The sequence below is a fragment of the Coregonus clupeaformis genome, chromosome 10, assembly GCF_020615455.1.
Source record: "Coregonus clupeaformis isolate EN_2021a chromosome 10, ASM2061545v1, whole genome shotgun sequence".
Taxonomy (NCBI): domain Eukaryota; kingdom Metazoa; phylum Chordata; class Actinopteri; order Salmoniformes; family Salmonidae; genus Coregonus; species Coregonus clupeaformis.
Window position 1 is genome coordinate 26572225 of NC_059201.1, and position 19142 is coordinate 26591366.

General features: G+C 43.5%; 1 protein-coding gene across 5 annotated transcripts in view; it reads right to left on the bottom strand.

Moving 5' to 3' along the window:
• Positions 1-4761: 4761 nt before the first annotated feature.
• Positions 4762-19142, bottom strand: part of LOC121574945 (calcium-dependent secretion activator 1) — a 182433-nt gene continuing 168052 nt past the window's right edge. For all 5 annotated transcript variants that reach the window (XM_045222924.1, XM_045222923.1, XM_045222922.1 and 2 more), the window contains 2 exons: positions 6328-6432; positions 4762-5544 (listed from right to left, as the gene is read on the bottom strand). In XM_045222924.1, coding sequence (XP_045078859.1) covers positions 5371-5544; positions 6328-6432 — 279 coding nt within the window. In that variant the 3' untranslated portion in view covers positions 4762-5370. The remainder of the gene's footprint in view (positions 5545-6327; positions 6433-19142) is intronic.

A 19142-nucleotide genomic window follows, 5' to 3' on the forward strand; every position in this document is an offset into this window, starting at 1 on the left:
CTCTGATTCCTGTTCACAAGGGTAGCCGGGAAGCGGGGTCTGACAGAGGTACTGAGAGGTTGAAACTGGCTCGCTAAAAGTCCTCCCAACTTTAGCGAGCCGGGCAGTTTGACGACCGCCGGGAACAGGTGGAGATGTAATGTCCCGAGCGACCACAGTAGAGGCAGCAGTTGGTCTTACGTCTATGTTGACGCTCCTCCTTGGTTAACCCGTGCCGCCCCCCTTGCATAGGTTCCGAATCGGGAGAGAGGTCCTCTCCACTAATCCTTAGTGGTGGAGAATGATCGACGTGTTCTGGTCCACCACCCGACCCGACTGGGAACTGAGAAGCTGATCGATTGGACGGACCCCATTGCTTCTCCCTCCTTCGCTCTCGGACTCGATTATCCACCCGAATAGACAAGGCTACCAAGCTGTCCAGGTCACTAGGCTCCGGATAGGAGATCAACTCATCCTTGAGCTGCTCCGACAGACCCTGGTAAAAAGCCGCTTGCAAAGACTCCTCGTTCCACCCACTCTCCACAGCCAACGTCTTGAACTCGATCACGAAATCGCCACGCTGCGAGTTCCTTGGTGAAGAGAAAACAGGCGCCTAGCTGCGTCCCTCCTCGGACGGAATGGTCGAAGAGCTTCCTCATCTCGGCCGTGAACCCCTGGTATGAAGCCATGCAGGGATCCTGTCGTTCCCAAACGGCTGAAGCCCACTCCAGCGCTCGACCACGCAGCAACTCAATCACAAAGGCTATCCTAGCCTTGTCTGTGGCATAAGAGTAGGGCTGTAGATCGAACACTAATCCACACTGCATAAGGAAGGAACGGCATCCTCCCAGCTCCCCCTCATATTTATCCGGCGTCGGAACCTTGGGCTCACGGAGGGACACAACTTCAGAAGCGGCAGGCGAGATGGGTGAAACCGGTAGTGGGTCCTCCACCGGACACTGGCGTTGGTTCTGGACCTCCATCAGGCCGGTAGAAAGGTTCCGAACTGACAACGCGATCTCCTGTAGTACCGTGCTATGATGGCCCAACATCTTCTCCTGCTGGGTAATGGCATGGCGAACTGAGTCCAGGTCCGCTGGGTTCATAATTGGCCGGATCGTTCTGTCACAGTTCCCTCAGCCAGAACCCAGAAGCAGACCAGGACAAGGAGAGTTGAACGAAAGTGAGGGTTTATTCAGATAACAAAAAGGTGCAGAATAATCCAGGGACAGAGCGGGCGGCGTGGTTGAGTAGTTGGGGGTGCAGTCTGGGTCCAGTGATGGCTCGGCAGCCGCCGACCATCAGGCAGAGGTGGGGTGAAGGTTCCGGACGTGTGACTGCAGGTGGAACAAAAACGGAGGTAAGGACACAAAAACTCAACCAAGTACAAAATAACAAAACTCACGCTAGAACGCTCAACTGATACAACGAACACCTACTGTTCATGGCTAACGATCCGGCAGGAACTGGATGTTGGGCCAGAGCCTAAGAAAGGTGCTGATTAGGCCCAGGTGTGCAGATTGCTAACAGGAATCAGGTGCGGAAACCAGAGCGCTCCCCGGAGCGTTCCCGAACCCTCGGGAAACTGGAGCTTACGACCAGACCCCGACTCAGACAGCCGGGATCGTTACATACATTTCCTAGAAATAATGTTACTATTGAAGTGTCACTTCAATTTCCAGGACTTCACAAGATAACAACAATAACAACAAAGACTAATTAAAAAGCAGTATGTTTGTACAGATATTTTTATTTTTATTTTGTTGGCCCCAGTTCTGTAGCCTGGGTGCCAGTCTGTTTCTGCTCTCTTGCCAACTGCTTGGGAAATTGGTTTGACAATGACAATGGAGAAGGCAAAAGCACAAACAGATCTCGGACCAGGCTACCAGTTCTGTAGCCTCCCATAAGGCAGAAGCATGATGACTCCACCAGTAACTTTACACAGAGAACAAAAACACTTTTTGAGAGGATACCTGGGACATACAGTAACTGCAATGTACAGTGTGTGTATATAGAAAACAGTATCAGCGGCATTCGAAAAGACTGGCAGACATCATCTCTCACAATCCAGATATAAAAGTGTGGAAACACATCATCTCCTGGAATGGCTGAAGTATAGGGGACACAGAAGAAAGTCTCTTTTCCCTTTGTGATTAAATATTTTTGTGCTAACTGCTATTATATTGTGAGCTCCAAAAGTATTGGGACAGTAACAAATGTGTTGTTGTTTTGGCTCTGCACTCCAGCACTTTGGATTTGAAATAATACAATGACTTGTAAATAAGAATATAATATGTTTCTAAACACTTCTACATTAATGTGGATGCTACCATGATTACAGATAATCCTGAATGAATTGTGAACAATGATGAGTGAGAAAGTTACACACAAATATCATACCCCTCAAAAATGCTAACCTCCCCTGTTATTCAAATGTTGCGAGGATAGCATGTCTTGGGGGTATTATATTTGTGTGTCTAGCTTTCTCACTCATCATTATTCATGATTCATTCAGGATTATCCGTAATCATGGCAGCATCCACATTAATGTAGAAGTGTTTAGAAACATATTCTATTCTTATTTACAATAAAAGTGACTCCAAAATGACACAATAAATTATTTACCATTCATTTCTATTGGGCACAAAATTATCTGAAATACAACCAAAACCAACAGCAAATGTATCCAACAAATTTGTAGTCACAAGTTTGATATAGTCATTGCGTACTATGAATATGGGACCAAATACTTAACTTTGTACTACTTTAATACACATATAAATGAATTTGTCCCAATACTTTTGGTCCCCTAAAATGGGGGGACTATGTACAAAAAGTGCTGTAATTTCTAAACGGTAAACCCGATATGGATGAAAATACCCTAAATTTAAAGCTGACAGTCTGCACTTTAACCTCACAGTCATTGTATAATTTCAAATCCAAAGTGCTGGAGTACAGAGCCAAAACAACAAAACATTTGTCACTGTCCCAATACTTTTGGAGCTCACTGTAACTAAAATAACATAAATATATATTTTAACATTTTTAAAAACATAAAATGATCAATAAATACATCAACAAGATATAACAACGAAACAATGAAAATATTGCATAAAAAACAAAAAAAACTCATTATTTAAAAAGGGGGTTAAATGTTTTGCCAGTAGGGGAACATTTTTGTAGTAGTATTGAATTCAGTCGACAGAGTAAATTCTACATTGATGTTGTTAAGAGAGGAGAGAGGATGGATAGCTACAGTTGAAGTCGGAAGTTTACATACACTTAGGTTGGAGTCATTAAAACCACTCCACAAATTTCTTGTTAACCAACTATAGTTTTGGCAAGTCGGTTAGGAAATCTACTTTGTGCATGACACAAGTAATTCTTCCAACAATTGTTAACAGACAGATTATTTAACTTATAATTCACTGTATCACAATTCCAGTGGGTCAGAAGTTTACATACACTAAGTTGACTGTGCCTTTAAACAGCTTGGAAAATTCCAGAAAATGATGTCATGGCTTTAGAAGCTTCTGAAAGGCTAATTGACATAATTTGAGTCAATTGGATGTGTACCTGTGGATGTATTTCAAGGCCTACCTTCAGACTCAGTGCCTCTTTGCTTGACATCATGGGAAAATCAAAAGAAATCAGCCAAGACCTCAGAAAGAAAATTGTAGACCTCCAGAAGTCTGGTTCATCCTTGGGAGCAATTTCCAAACGCCTGACGGTACCACGTTCATCTGTACAAACAATAGTACGCAAGTATAACCACCATGGGACCACGCAACCGTCATACCGCTCAGGAAGGAGACACGTTCTGTCTCCTAGAGATGAACGTACTTTGGTGCGAAAAGTGCAAATCAATCACAGAACAACAGCAAAGGACCTTGTGAAGATTCTGGAGGAAACAGGTACAAAAGTATCTATATCCACAGTAAAATGAGTCCTATATCGACATAACCTGAAAGGCCGCTCAGCAAGGAAGAAGCCACTGCTCCAAAACTGCCATAAAAAAGCCAGACTACGGTTTGCAACTGCACATGGGGACAAAGATCATACTTTTGGGAGAAATATCCTCTGGTCTGATGAAACAAAAATAGAACTGTTTGGCCATAATGACCATCGTTATGTTTGGAGGAAAAAAGGGGTGCTTGCAAGCCGAAGAACACCATCCCAACCGTGAAGCACGGGGTGGCAGCATCATGCTGTGGGGGTGCTTTGCTGCAGGAGGGACTGGTGCACTTCACAAAATAGATGGCATCATGAGGAAGGAAAATTATATGGATATATTGAAGCAACATCTCAAGACATCAGTCAGGAAGTTAAAGCTTGGTCGCAAATGGGTCTTCCAAATGGACAATGGCTTAAGGACAACAATGTCAAGGTATTGGAGTGGTCATCACAAAGCCCTGACCTCAATCCTATAGAACATTTGTGGGCAGAACTGAAAAAGCATGTGCGAGCAAGGAGGCCTACAAACCTGACTCAGTTACACCAGCTCTGTCAGGAGGAATGGGCCAAAATTCACCCAACTTATTGTGGGAAGCTTGTGGAAGGCTACCTGAAACGTTTGACCCAAGTTAAACAATTTAAAGGCAATGCTACCAAATACTAATTGAGTGTATGTAAACTTCTGACCCACTGGGAATGTGATGAAATAAATAAAAGCTGAAATAAATCATTCTCTCTACTATTATTCTGACATTTCACATTCTTAAAATAAAGTGGTGATCCTAACTGACCTAAGACAGGGAATTTTTACTAGGATTAAATGTCAGGAATTGTGAAAAACTGAGTTTAAATGTATTTGGCTAAGGTGTATGTAAACTTCCGACTTCAACTATACGTTGTATAATGTATTGTAACCTAGATACAGGTTGTCTGTCTGACTGTGGTTAGGTTCCCTTTAGGCAGTAGACATTCGCTCTGAGAAGAATGAGAACAATAGGAGGTCCTACTCTCCTCCTCACCATGATGTACCATTACTGTTTTCACAGTACGTTAACAAAGTGCCTTAACAGGTTTGCATTCAACATGGACACACCAAGCATTACCCCTAATCATTGTACTCAACATCGCATACACATGGTTCTCCATATTGCTTAGGAACATTCAGGAGTGAATTTAGGTGAATGAGCCAGAAATCTCCGCTAACTTTTTTCGTAAAACACCTACATTTTAGTTAAACACTTAAATATATATATGTATATATTTCATAATTATAATGACTAATATCATTATAATTTCTGTATTCAGTTATTAATTTGTATTGTCGTTCCTTTGTGGGTATTTTCATCTGACAGAGAAAAATAACACAGTTGGTAGGTACATGCATTGATTCACAGGTTAAGACGGATGCGAACAGCTCCTCCATCCCGTGATGTTGATCTAGACATCATCGTCATCTTCATCACTGTCCTTCATGGATATGCCCGTCATCCCTCCTTCCCTCACCGACGCCGTGGCCTCCTCCAGGGTCAGTCTGTTCCGCACCGTGTCATACATCTTACTGTTCAGCGTGGAGTCCAGGACGCCCTGCAGCCGGAAGTCACGGTACTTTTTCTGGAAGAACAACCCCCCAAGAGAATAAAAACACTGGTCAGGGTTGGGACTAGCACATAGAGGAAGCATTCTCCATCAGTTGCTAAGGCAAGAGAGGACATGAAGTCAGGAATGCACTGCAATGTTTGGGTACATCTCGATTGTCTAGAGTGGCCACCTTTCCTCATCTCCTTTCCTCTGTCTGAATCATTAAAGAATTAGACAGGTGACAGCAAACAGGCGTCACAATGCGTTCACCTAACCTGTGTTTTCATATCAGTAAAAATGCAGTGGACACAATGAAAAGAGGACACTTAATTGTTCACAATATTTGATACCTTTAGCAAATTACCCATGTGTAGCATTTTCCCCAAAGACACATGTACTAAATCATCAATACACAAGGCACTAAAAACGATATGTTGCATGTCAGGCCAGATCCCATGCATGCATGTACTTATCAGCCCTCACCAGTCACTACTGCACGTATAGGGAGACAGTCTCTCAGAGAACATAAATAAATGTGTGACGTGACGTTATGCTGGTAGGACTTGTTACTGCTCACACTGCACCAAAATCACACTGAAATATTAACAGGGCGAAGAACCAATGGTTGTCAGTACTAGGCTTTCTATCAACCTAAGAGAAGGTAGGTCACAACTCATTTAATAACGGTCACAGATTAAGACGAGAAATGTTGGATTTCTACACTACTTGATTGTGAAATTTGATACATTACTTTGAATGAATTACCAATTGGTTTGGGAGGCCCTGGTAGAGACCTGATGGCTGAGCCTGTCTTACCTTGGCTACTCTGATTAGGATCTTGAGCTGGTAGACATGGAGCTGCAGGTCCATTCGGTCAGTTAGCCACGTACCCAGGAGGTTCATGGTGCTGGTGTACCATTGCTGCAACACACAAACACAGCATTCTCCAGCAAAACACACTCACACACACAAACACACATGTGCACACACAGACAACCAGAATATAGAAAAAGAGCAGAACCAGCATTTCATCGGAATTTACACGCTCACTCCTTCAGGCTCTCTGTTTTTCTCCTCTCTTGTCTCTATCCCCCTCTCTCCATCTCAACAACTCCCTCTCTCAGTCTCTTTCACTCACTCATTCCCCTCTGACTGACTCCCTCTCGCTGTCTCCCTCTCTCAGCTGAGGGGAGAGTAAACTGGAAGCACCTCTTCTATAACCGGAGCAGCAGCTAGTCGGAGCAGCTAGCCGAGAGGCTCCAGATGTTTATCTGTGGGCTGAGTCCTGTTTGAAGTCTAATTGATTGGTAATGATCAGGGCAGGCTGATGCTAATCAGAGTGGACTAGTGCTCAACTGTCAGAGGCAGAGAGAAGTGAGGAGGAGGGGGACATATCTGGGGTGAGTCCGAGTTTGTGTTGCTGAAACTCACTCTGTCAATGAGAGGCCTTCTGCACTGTCCTTTTTACACATGTACAAAAAAGACTCAAGAAATATGAGAAAACATTTTCAGGCCACAAGGAAAATGTTCTATCAGGGAGCTCGATATAAAGTAGGTATCAGTAGCTACTTAATGTTTCAAGTGAATATACCCCAGTAATGACAACAGTATACACATTATCAGTTCCTGCTCCACAAGGTGACGATGTAGCTACTCTCTGGAGTTGTGCTGGGCTAAGTAAGTACAATATAAAGGCCTGAATCACTGTGGTGGCCTGCTGCGAGCGTATCACTGTGGCAGCTTCTTCTCTGCCGCTCTGTGCCTGTGAAGGTATCGCCATGGCAGCAGGGCTGTGATCTTGGCCCAAGAACGACCCCCCGTCTAGAGGCCAGGCCTGGAGTGACTGCTCTCTCTCTCTCGCTCTCTCCCTCAAGCTCATATTTTCCCTCTATCTGTTTTCCATCTCTCCCTGCTAGCCTCCACATGCTCTCCTCTCTTTCTCTTTGCTTAAATCTCTCACTCACTTTCATAACCTCTGAATAGGGTTATTTCTTTCCACGTTTCATCACTCCCCTCACCCATTATTACTTTAACCCATTATTTCTCTCTCCTCTCACATTCTCTTTCCCAGCCTCAGTTCTGATAATAACCTTCAGTCATCTTCTAGAAAACACTGGTCATTTACTATCAAATATGACATTTCACATCAAACAGAAGCTTCTAAGAGGTTTCTCTTGAGTTGACCACATTCTCCAAAGAAGCAGCAATGAGGAGTAGTGGGATATATATGTTTGTGTGTGTACTCAAGGGAAACTTGGAGACAGACGGACTCTGATGCCAGGCTTGTGAAATGAACAGTGATGGCACTCTCGCTTTGTTCCACTCTGAACAGACTAACAAACCCTAACAAATCTCTCAGAGCAGTAGAACACACCCAGGCACTCACTCTTTTTAGGCTCGATTGGGATCAGCAGGGAGTCTAGCAATAGCTGACAGCCAAAACACGTAATATGGCTCTGAATATATAATGTCAAAACCCAACAGGGATCAAATCTGTGACATTGTGACATTCTAACGAGTTCTGACATTAGGGATTGGATAATGGAGGTTTTGGGGGGTTGTGCGTCTTTGTGTGTGTGTGTGTTCATGTGCCTACGGGTAGGGTTCCACTGCTTCATCAAACACATACATACATGAATATCTGCAGGTCCCATCCCCCTTGGCGTGACGAGCTGGGAGGCAGTGAGACCTCCTGCCCCCTGCAACACCAACCTCCTCCCCACGCCCCTTCACCACCACACACACACACACACAACACCCGGCCTTGAACCTGGGGTTCACACTCATATCTGACATGTTACAGGAAGCCATAACACCTGGCAGGGGGGCAACCAACAGAATTCAGTGCAAATCTGCACACCCCTCCCCTCGTATCCCAATGCATACACACATACACCCGTCCCACAAATACACACACATGAACACACATTCACATTCGTGCGCATACACACATGCATATACACACACCCTCCCTTCATTTCACACACCTCATGGGTCCTCACCCCTCCTTTGCGAGGCTGGGACAGAGGACTGGTAAGGGGTCGGCTTAGGCCTTTGTGCTGGGCCCCCAAAAATCACAAAAAAGCAGGAATGCTTGAGGAGAGGCAGGGCCCTCCATGGGGGGTACAGGGGGATTACAAGCAACCTGCGACTCTGCCTCTTTCTGCCCTTGCTGGTGGTAATGTGTGTGTGTGTGCCTTTGTGTGTGTGGGTGTGTGTGCATGTGATTGTGTATGTGTCAGTGCTACATACCAGATTGGCTCTGGCCTGAACGGGCTGGGACCTTGTACTAGGAGTGAGTGTACTGTATGTGTGTGTGTGTGTGTCAGTGCTCCACAGATTGGGCCTGGTTGGTGCGAGGCTGGGGTGTGTAGTAGGTGTCCTGCTGGGACCCAGCTGTGTCTGCAATTAGCGGGAGGCATGGAATGATGATTGTTGCCGCGACGATGCTAATGCAAAGTGACAGGCTTAGTTCTAAAGGAGAGGGGAGGTCGCTGTGTTTCAGAGAGACAATGCACCACTACTTTTCCTTTTTCCTCTCACTCACACATACACACACACACATACACACACACACACACACACACGCACGCGTGTGCATTCACACAAGTACGCCTCCGCTCTCCAAGCTCCTTAAAATGAAAACCAAACATTCTTAAAAAATATATTTAAGAGTGGTAGGGCCGATCGAAGGCACAACCTTTCTCCAGCAGTCCTGGCCAGGATGTCTAGTACAGGGCTTTGTTAGTGGTTAAAAAGAGCTGTCCACACTGGTCTCCTGGCCCAGAGAGAGCTGGCAGCCAGGGCCGCTAAATTAGGCCCCCCAGCGGGCGGCTGAGGGGAGGACCCGGGGGTTGAGAAGTCTTTAAATCTGACTACAAGACATTATGCACTTACGACAAAGGGGCAGAGTAATCCTACCTGCTTGCTTTTCACCGCTGCTGCTTGCCTGTTATTGTCTGCTTTATAGCTCATGAGAGGAGGCCCATTGATGACGGAACTCAATTACCATAGTAACTCACACCGGTGACCCCCAAGTCCCCCCCCCCCCGTCCGTCCGGCCTGTCCCCCCGTCCCCCCACTGACCCCCCCATTAGGGCTAAGCTGACCCCAGGGGTAGTCAGTCCTTTCACAGGAAGCTGACGGCCCTAACCATGTCCCTCCACGCTGGGAGAGCACCGCTGCTGCTGTAGCCCTCAGATCCTGCCAGCGCCCTGCGCTCCGCTCTAACCGCTCTCCTTTCTACTTCTCTAAACATAGGGGAGCGCAGTGCTCTGAATGGCAGAATTGAAATAAAGTTTCAGGCTCAGCAAGCTTATGGGCTTCAAACTGTTCTGATTGTGCCGCCTCTACAAAGGAGAGCCCAGCCAACAATTCATTCGCTTCAGCGCAACCTTAAGTGGAACAAAAATCCTCTGTGTGTGCCCAACCACTACTAGATCGCTAAGATAATCAGTCTTTCTTTAAAATAAATTTGAAATAAATCAGACTAACAATAAATGTTCTTTGCATATCTAACACAAGACTGACATAAATGTTTATATCAAAGGAAAGCAAGCGAGAGGGACTCAATCGTTTCTGAACAGTTTTCGGTTGAAATCCGAGTCTCTTACAAAAACACCAGTCACATTACACTAGTGAGTGTCAGTTGAACTGATTACAGTGACCAAATAAGAGAGTACTTTACAAAAACATGGTTAAAAAAAGAGAGAAAGAACTTGTTGTGAAGAACGAAACGGTTGGAATTATGGACTACGCAGCGTCATTGAGTAAACACACAATAAAGGACAGAAAAGCTCAGTGGAGAAAAAAACAGAGCCAAGGTCTGAGCAAAGTGAGCCATTCTCCTCACAAAAGGCCGCTTAGAGGCGGATTGAGGGGCTCAGAATGACGGGTAAAACACTTGTGGGCTTCAGACTCTATAGGGGGAGCGAAATGGAATAAGCCAGCAAGCACTTGAGGATCCCGCCGAGCACCTGAATGGGAAGGAGGGACGGGGGGGCGGAGAGGGGGTGCAGAAGGTGAATGGCCTGTCTTTTGGGACCAATTTGCCTCTTTTCACCCTTTTCCCCTGCCTCTCCGCTGACAGATGTACAAAGAGGGACCCGCACCGAGCCTCTTATCCACATGCACCCGCAAGCAGCTGTCACTTTTGTCAGACAAGTTAATCAAACAAATGCCACCATACCTCCCTTTAGATAAATAGAGAGAAAGAGAAAGAGAGGGAGAGAGAGAGAGAGAGAGAGAGAGAGAGAGGGGGAGAGAGAGAGAGAGAGAGAGAGAGAGAGAGAGAGAGAGAGAGAGAGAGAGAGAGAGAGAGAGAGAGAGAGAGAGAGAGAGAGAGAGAGAGAGAGAGAGAGAGAGAGAGAGAGAGAGAGAGAGAGAGAGAGAGAGAGAGAGAGAGAGAGAGAGAGAGAGAGAGAGAGAGAGAGAAAAAAATTGTGTATGTATGTGTGATCAACCGACCTGATCACCCCCCTTCACCGAACAGTGGGACTTGTCCCACTCAACATAAAAGACAGCTCTATTTAAGTTCCATTTCCCTCGTCTTATGTTATTCATCCATTCCTGTCCTCATTTGGTTTTGACCACTGACATGGACCTCTGGCCCTCTGGGGTAGGTCAGAAGGGATTTATGCCAGAGTCTGAGATCACAGTGAGGGTAGATGGATGGATGGGGGAAACAAAATGCTCCCTCAGTAATTATAAAGAGTCTAAGCTGCTTACAGGCTTCATGAAAAGGAAGCGAAACCTTTTGACATGTTTTCAACAGTCACAGTGAATCAATATACTACCTGTTTGTTATCCTTAGTCTTTTTTTATTCTACCCTACTATCGTCCAGATTCATCATCCATTCCAGAGCCTCTTCTCACTATTGGTTTATATCAATTTAAAGAGATTAGTAACTGGCATGAAAAACAGTAAGAGGACATTGACTCAGTATTGCGTTTATATTAAGATGTATCATGGGTTTACATGGAAAAAACACATCATTGTGGTCCTCTGTGGCTTAGTTGGTAGAGCATGGCGCTTGCAACGTCAATATTGCAGGTTCAATTCCCACTGGGACCATCAATATGAAAATGTATGCACACACTACTGTAAGTCACTTTGAAGAAAAACGGCTTCTAAATGGCAGATATTATTACATATAATATTAAAAAATATATCTCTTAAGAATGGCCTGTGTTATGTTATGTCACGTCCTCATCCTCCTAAGCCATAAACACATTTATTCAACCATATTTGTGACAATGACGCTTTTGTTTTAATAGCAAACATGTTTGCTTCTCTTTTTGTTGATGTAATTTGATATGAAGTTAATCCAATTGATAAAGATCAACAGCACTAAAAACAAAACATTTAAATGAATACAATATAGCATGTCATGAATACAGTATAGTGTTCAATAGGGCCAACGCAGTATTTCATTTGTAAAAGTGAAAAAACAAAATCTCCAAAAGAAACACTGGATGGTGAACAACAACAACAGTAACAAAAACATGGGTAGCACTTTATAAGAACTCCCCTGTCACGACTTCCGCCGAGGCTGCCTCCCCTCCTTGTTCGGGCAGGCTTCGGCGTTCATCATCACCGGCTTACTAGCCACTGCCGCTCCATATCTCATCATTCCATTTGTCTTGTCTTGTCAATTACACACACCTGGTTCTTATCCCCTCATTAGTCTGTGTATAAGTGTTCCCTCTGCCCCCTTGTCCTTGTGGGTGATTGTTTTATGTGAGTTGAGTGTAGCTCGGTGGAGCTACTCGTACCTTGTATTGTCGAGATAGATTATTCCCCTGTGCCTGTATTTTGTTGGAGCTACCTGTACCTTGTATTGCCGGGGTAGATTGTTCCCCTGTGCTTGTATTTTGTTGTCGCTATCCAGCGCAACTGTGTACGGCGGAATAAACTCTGTATTTGGTGATTTACCCTCCTGCGCCTGACTCCTTCTAAACACACTCATCACATCCACGTAATATAGCATTTTTAATGGATTAGTAAATAGTTTATTCATAATTTATTATTCATTACTCCATTCATAAGATGTTTAATATAATGCTTTTTTGGCTGAAAGTTACCATTTTTCGTGGAGATTGCAAACCGGAACTCCCATTTTCTAACAAGAATTCAAATGTTAAATAGTTTAATAGTTCTGGGTTAACTGGTTTTGGTAGAAAAGTCACTGCCATGAAACGCTTATGTTAGCATTTTCGGACTAAGTGTGATTTGTATAAGTGTGATGTGAAGTTACAGCTCAGCTGGTAGAGAACGGCGCTTGTAACACTAAGGTAGTGGGTTCAATCCCCGGGATCACCCCATACACAAAAAAGTCGCTTTGGATAAAAGTGTCAGCTAAATGGCATATTATTATTATTATTATTACATCACAATTATACACATCACACTTAGTCCGCTAACATAAGCGTTTCATGAAGTTACACATCACACTATTACAACAGTGTGACTGTTTTGGAATCAAATGTTCAATATATTTTCTTAAGCATCCTGTATTGTGAGCTTATTGTTTAACCATTGATATCTTCTAGGGGCTATTTTGAGACTTTAAATAGCATCAGGTGCTGCTGGATTGTCTACCAATGGCATGTCAATTTTTTTGTGAGAAATTACACTAGTCATTCAAAACATTTATAAAGTATTTATAAAGTATACAGCGCATTCGGAAAGTATTCAGACCCCTTGACTTTTTCCACATTTTGTTACGTTACAGCCTTATTCTAAAATTGATTAAATTATTTTTGTTTTCAATCTACACACACTACACCATAATGACAAAGCAAAAACAGGTTTTAAGAATGTTTTGCAAATGTATACAAAATAAAAAACGTAAATATTACATTTACATAAGTATTCAGACCCTTTACTCAGTAATTTGTTGAAGCTCCTTTGGCAGCGATTACAGCCTCAAGTCTTCTTGGGTATGACGCTACAAGCTTAGCACACCTGTATTTGGGGAGTTTCTCCCATTCTTCTCTGAAGATCCTCTGTCAGGTTGGATGGGGAGAGTCGCTGCACAGCTATTTTCAGGTCTCTCCAGAGATGGTCGATCGGGTTCAAGTCTGGGCTCTAGCTGGACTTGTCCCGAAGCCACTCCTGCGTTGTCTTGGTTGTGTGCTTAGGGTCGTTGTCCTGTTGGAAGATGAACTTTTGCCCCAGTCTGAGGTCCTGAGCACTCTGGATTAGGCTTTCATCAATATCTCTCTGTACTTTGCTCCATTCATCTTTCCCTCGATCCTGACTGGTCTCCCATTCCCTGCCACTGAAAAACATCCCCACAGCATGATGCTGCCACCACCATGCTTCACCGTAGGGATGGTGCCAAGTTTCCTCCAGACGTGACACTTGGCATTCAGGCCAAAGAGTTCAATCTTGGTTTCATCAGACCAGAGAATCTTGTTTCTCATGGTCTGAGAGTCCGTTAGGTGCCTTTTGGCAAACTACAAGCGGGCTGTCATGTGCCTTTTACTGAGGAGTGGCTTCCGTCTGGCCACTCTACCATAAAGGCCTGATTGGTGGAGTGCTGCGGAGATGGTTGTCCTTCTGGAAGGTTCTCCCATCTCAACAGATGAACTCTGGAGCTCTGGCAGAGTGACCATTGGGTTCTTGGTCACATCCCTGACCAAGGCCCTTCTCCCCCGATTGCTCAGTTTGCCCGGGGGGCCAGCTCTAGGAAGAGTCTTGGTGGTTCCAAACTTCTTCCATTTAAGAATGATGGAGGCCACTGTGTTCTTGGGGACCTTTAATGCTGTGGAAATTTTTTGGTACCCTTCCCCAGATCTGTGCCTTGACACAATCCTGTCTCGGAGCTCTAGAGACTATTCCTTTGACCTCATGGCTTGGTTTTTGCTCTGACATGCACTGTCAACTGTGGGACCTTATATAGACAGGTGTGTGCCTTTCCAAATCATGTCCAATCAATTGAACTTACCACAGGTGGACTCCAATGAAGTTGTAGAAACATCTCAAGGATGATCAAGGGAAACAGGATGCACCTGAGCTCAATTTCGAGTCTCCTAGCAAAGGGTCTGAATACTTATGTACATAAGGTATCTGTTTTTATTTCTAATATGTTTGCAAAAAGTTTTTGCTTTGTCATTATGGGGTATTGTGTGTAGATTGATGAGGAACAAAAATTAATTTAATCAATTTTAGAATAAACGTAACAAAATGTGGAAAAAGTAAAGGGGTCTGAATACTTTCCGAATACACAGTAAATAGCCCACACTTTAGAAGGGGCCACACAAAAATATTGGTATTATATTGGTTTACACGGACCTATATTAAACAACCTATGAGTGATCTTATGAATAATTATTAAATTATGAATCAACTATTTACTAATCCATTATAAATGCTTCATTACGTGGAGTTATTATAAAGTGCTAACAAGTGTACTTTCTTTTCACACTTAATGTCTAAATATACAAACAGGCATGTCTGTCCTGAGACTTTACATTCATTGCATTGTAAAAATTAATACATAAATAAGACAATGTATAGCTAACATTGAAAGCAGGTAATCTCTTCAACATAAAAACAACTCAGGGTCCTCACCCTAGGTCTCATTAGAGCCTTCCTTCCCTCCATTCTGCTGTCCTTTATCTGGCCGTGGCTCTCATCTTCGTCTGCCTGACCCACCCTGCTACAGTTTACTTTGCATGCTGCACAAGAAGCTCAAGTTGATTAAACTGTTCACTTGGTTCTGCGCTTGGCCAGAGCCTGTAAAGTGGTCAAGGGTTCGGGACAGTGAAGTGGTATTGCATCAGGTCTGTCACAGTTATCCTCCTCCTCCTCACCCTCATCATCATCATCACAAGCACAAGCACAAACCAGCAGCAACAAAAACAGTTGGAAGCAGCAGCGCAATCCTCAATCCCAATCCCAATCTCAATCTAACCTAACCCCTCCTGCCCTCCCCTCCGCTGCCCCCGCCAGCCATGAACCAGTTTGCTGCGTGACGATTAAAGCATTTTAACTTAGTCATAAAGTGCAATCTCGCAGATCTGATAACTACCAAGGTCAACGGAAATACTTCAAATCAATCAATGAGCTGGGCCCTAATCCCCAGGAGGCAGATTAAGTGTATAATTTACCCGTGTAATCTGTGTATGTGTGGTTGGCCAGGGAACAGCTAGACCATGCCCACCACAGGCAGCTCTCTCTCTGTCCCCTGGTGCTGGAGGCTGGAGGCCCACACCAGGCAGCTAGTGTATCAGTGCAGCGCTGGATTTGGCCCCAGCTAAAGAGATGTATTTTTTAATCAATGATCTCTGCATTAAGTCGATGAGCCCTTACGTTAAGCACAGCTGTTTTAATCTTAATCTCTTCAGCTGTTCTTTCAAGATCTACCAGAAAGAGTAGTATTAGGAGGGGTGTATGAGGAGGAAAACAAATTAATTTGTCTTCTTCCCCCCACACACACTCGCTCTCTCATCCCACTCCATCCCTCCCTCTCCCCCTCCCCATTTCCCTGCCCCTGAATTTAACAAACTTAGCCATCTGACTGCGAGTTTCATCTCTTTATCGCTGCATACAATTTGGTGCTGCTTAGGCAGCTTGGAAAAATCTGTCCTCTGTAAAACCTACAGCACATCACAAAAGCCATCTGTACTTTGGGAACAGTTCAGCAAGATTAATCATTACTGATGAATAATTCCCGCATCACTCTCCCCACACACAAAAACCCACTCACATAGACACACACACATACATGCGAGAACGCACAAACACACACACACACACCTGTCCGAGCCTCAATTTTCACAAACAAAATTGTATTATTAAAGCAATCACAGAATGTTTGGATTGGGGTACGTAAAAATGGCATGAATCAAATAGTATTTTTCTCACTGAATGCAATAACAATTTTAAAAAAACAAGTTGTTTTACCCTCTTGACATTGAGCTATAGAGCTGTGCCTAGACAGCAGCAGAGAAGAGGTCAAATCCTCAAATAATGTTATATTTTACAAGCAACCCCCCCCACCCCGCCTCCAATCTATGTCACAACATAGGCATTATTCACTTTCTAATATGTCTCCAATCATAATTCATTTCTTGGGCATTGTTGTTTTCTTAACATACTAATGTATACCCATATGGTCAGTCTGATGTCAAACGGCACCCTGGGCTAAAGGCAGTGCTGCTGACACATATTTAAATAAAGTGAACCATATCCATGTAATCTCCTTAGGCTGCATTTACACAGGCAGCCCAATTCTTATATTTTTTTCCAGTAATTGGTCTTTTGACCAATCAGATCAGCTCTGAAAATGATCTGATGTGAAAAGATTTGATTGGTCAAAAGACCAATTAGTGGGAAAAAGATCAGAATTGGACTGCCTGTCTAAACACAGCCTTATTGTGGCTGATGACATAAGAGTGTCTGCTAAATGACGAAAATGTAAATGAAAATGTACTGATGTCTTGGAGAAATCCATGTCTCCACTCTAATTAACCCAGAGGCAACATAAGGTATGCCTCCCGATCAACTGGCCCCCTCACACACACACACACACACACACACACACACTAAATGTCATCAGGACCCAAGGGATTAGGGTAGAGGGGAACAATTGAAAGCAGAAATTGTTTTATGGGGTTACTCCTCAGCCATTGCTCAGGTCTAAGGCTGAGGGTGGGTATTAGAATGGATCCTTAGGAAGGGCCCTAGCCACGCCCCTAACACTATAATCTGACCTTAACCTCTATCAGGGGTACTCTATTTGAGAAGGTCCGGTCACACAAATTTCTTAGATCGTAAAGGTTTGAATGGGTATTGTCATTTATCGGCATAGTAACAAACCCCCACCTTGCAATCTATGCAACCCCAAACTGTTCAAACTGTTCAAACTGTTCACACCTATCTTGTTGGTGGAGATTTCTCTTTTCTTTTCGTTTTAAAGCTAATTTCCTGCAATTCTACACATTTTGCCATGAAGCTCAGGGGGGAGGGGGAACACCAGTGCCCTGGGCACGTAATCTGGCCATGATAACTACAAAATGTTGATAGCTGGTTAGCCTAACTTACCTAGTTAACATGGGCTAGTAGTTGATCAACTGACCATTTCTGACAGGTTATAAATAGCTCTCTAAGGTCTGTCAGTGAATGACATAACAAGAGGAAAACTGCCCATGCACTACCAAATTTTGAAATTGCACCTTGTGCATTCTACAATTACAACTCTCAACAGCATTAAGTTGAAAGCCCGACTGAGTTCCCCCCCCCAAATATTGTTTTCATTTATTTTTTAATTGTATTTTTAAGTCGGGACCCACGGTCCGTATTGACCCCGTTCTGGGTCCAGATCCGGACCGCGTTCCCCTGTTGAGTATGGCTGCTCTATAGGGCTAAGACATGCCCACCACGCATCTGACTGGTCTGTTGGCACCTTCTAAATTAACTATTCTAACGGGTACCAAGTCTACCAACAAAACGCGGAGACACAAATCATTGCTGGTGAAAAAAAAAATGTATGCACTCACTAACTGTAAGTCGCTCTGGATAAGAGCGTCTGCTAAATGACGTAAATGTAAAATGTCAAATGAAGATCAAAAGACAAAAGAGAGAATTTAGATTTAGATTTTGGTCTGCATGTGTGAAATGTACATAAGGGATATTCATTTGTAGGCATTGTGCGATTTCAAAAGTAATCCCATTATGATCAGCAGTACACAGAGTAATAATAATGTTCAGGCCAAAAGGTCCTTTTATAAGGTCAACATCCTTATCTATTAAATTGTGTCTATTATGATCAAATAGAATTCAAATCTTGTCTCCTGATAATCTTCACAGCCATCTATTATGGGATGCCATCAAAACACCTCAAATGAAACTCAATTTCATATGAAAATTGATGTCCTGGATGGGCATGGGGTGGGAAAAATTGTTGATTTCTTGAAGGGAAAGGAATATCCTAGTAAGAAATGTATTTAGCCAACATAAAGACATTTTGATTACACTTACCTTTACAGTTGGCTGTTCACTTTATTTAAAGCTGTGTTAGTTTTATTTTTTTTGTCTTAGAAATAACATTGTAAAATGGTAATAACTACTTGATTACCTAAACATAAAACATAAATCATCAAAACAAGAACCACTACATAGTGGGTCGGGACCCACTTGTGGGTCGCGGCAGGGGCCCAAGTGGGTCGCGAGATGAGAAATACATTTTCGGGATAGAAAAATGCCTTCAGTGTAAACTTAAACGACTAAAACCGAATAGAAAGTATGTAGAAAAGATAATGGATTTATACATTGTTCAATAATAGCCTATAATCTTTCAGAATTGAAAATCAACAAAGTAAAAGCTAGACAATATGTCCTGCATTGATTTTGCTATAATATTTGCGTATAAGAGCACATTAGCTTAAAAACTGCAAAATGTTCTCTCAGCTCCATGGCAAAATGTATACAATTTCAGAAAATTGGCTTTAAAATTGCTATATTTTCTTTCAGCTCCATGGCAGGATGTATGGAATTGCACGAGATTAGCTTTGAAACTCCAGAATTTTCTCTCCGCTGCCAAGATAATATTTTTTACTTATTCTTTGGTCGGAGAGTACGACCCTGCCTTACACAGGAAGCGGCACAGGTCCTAATCCAGGCA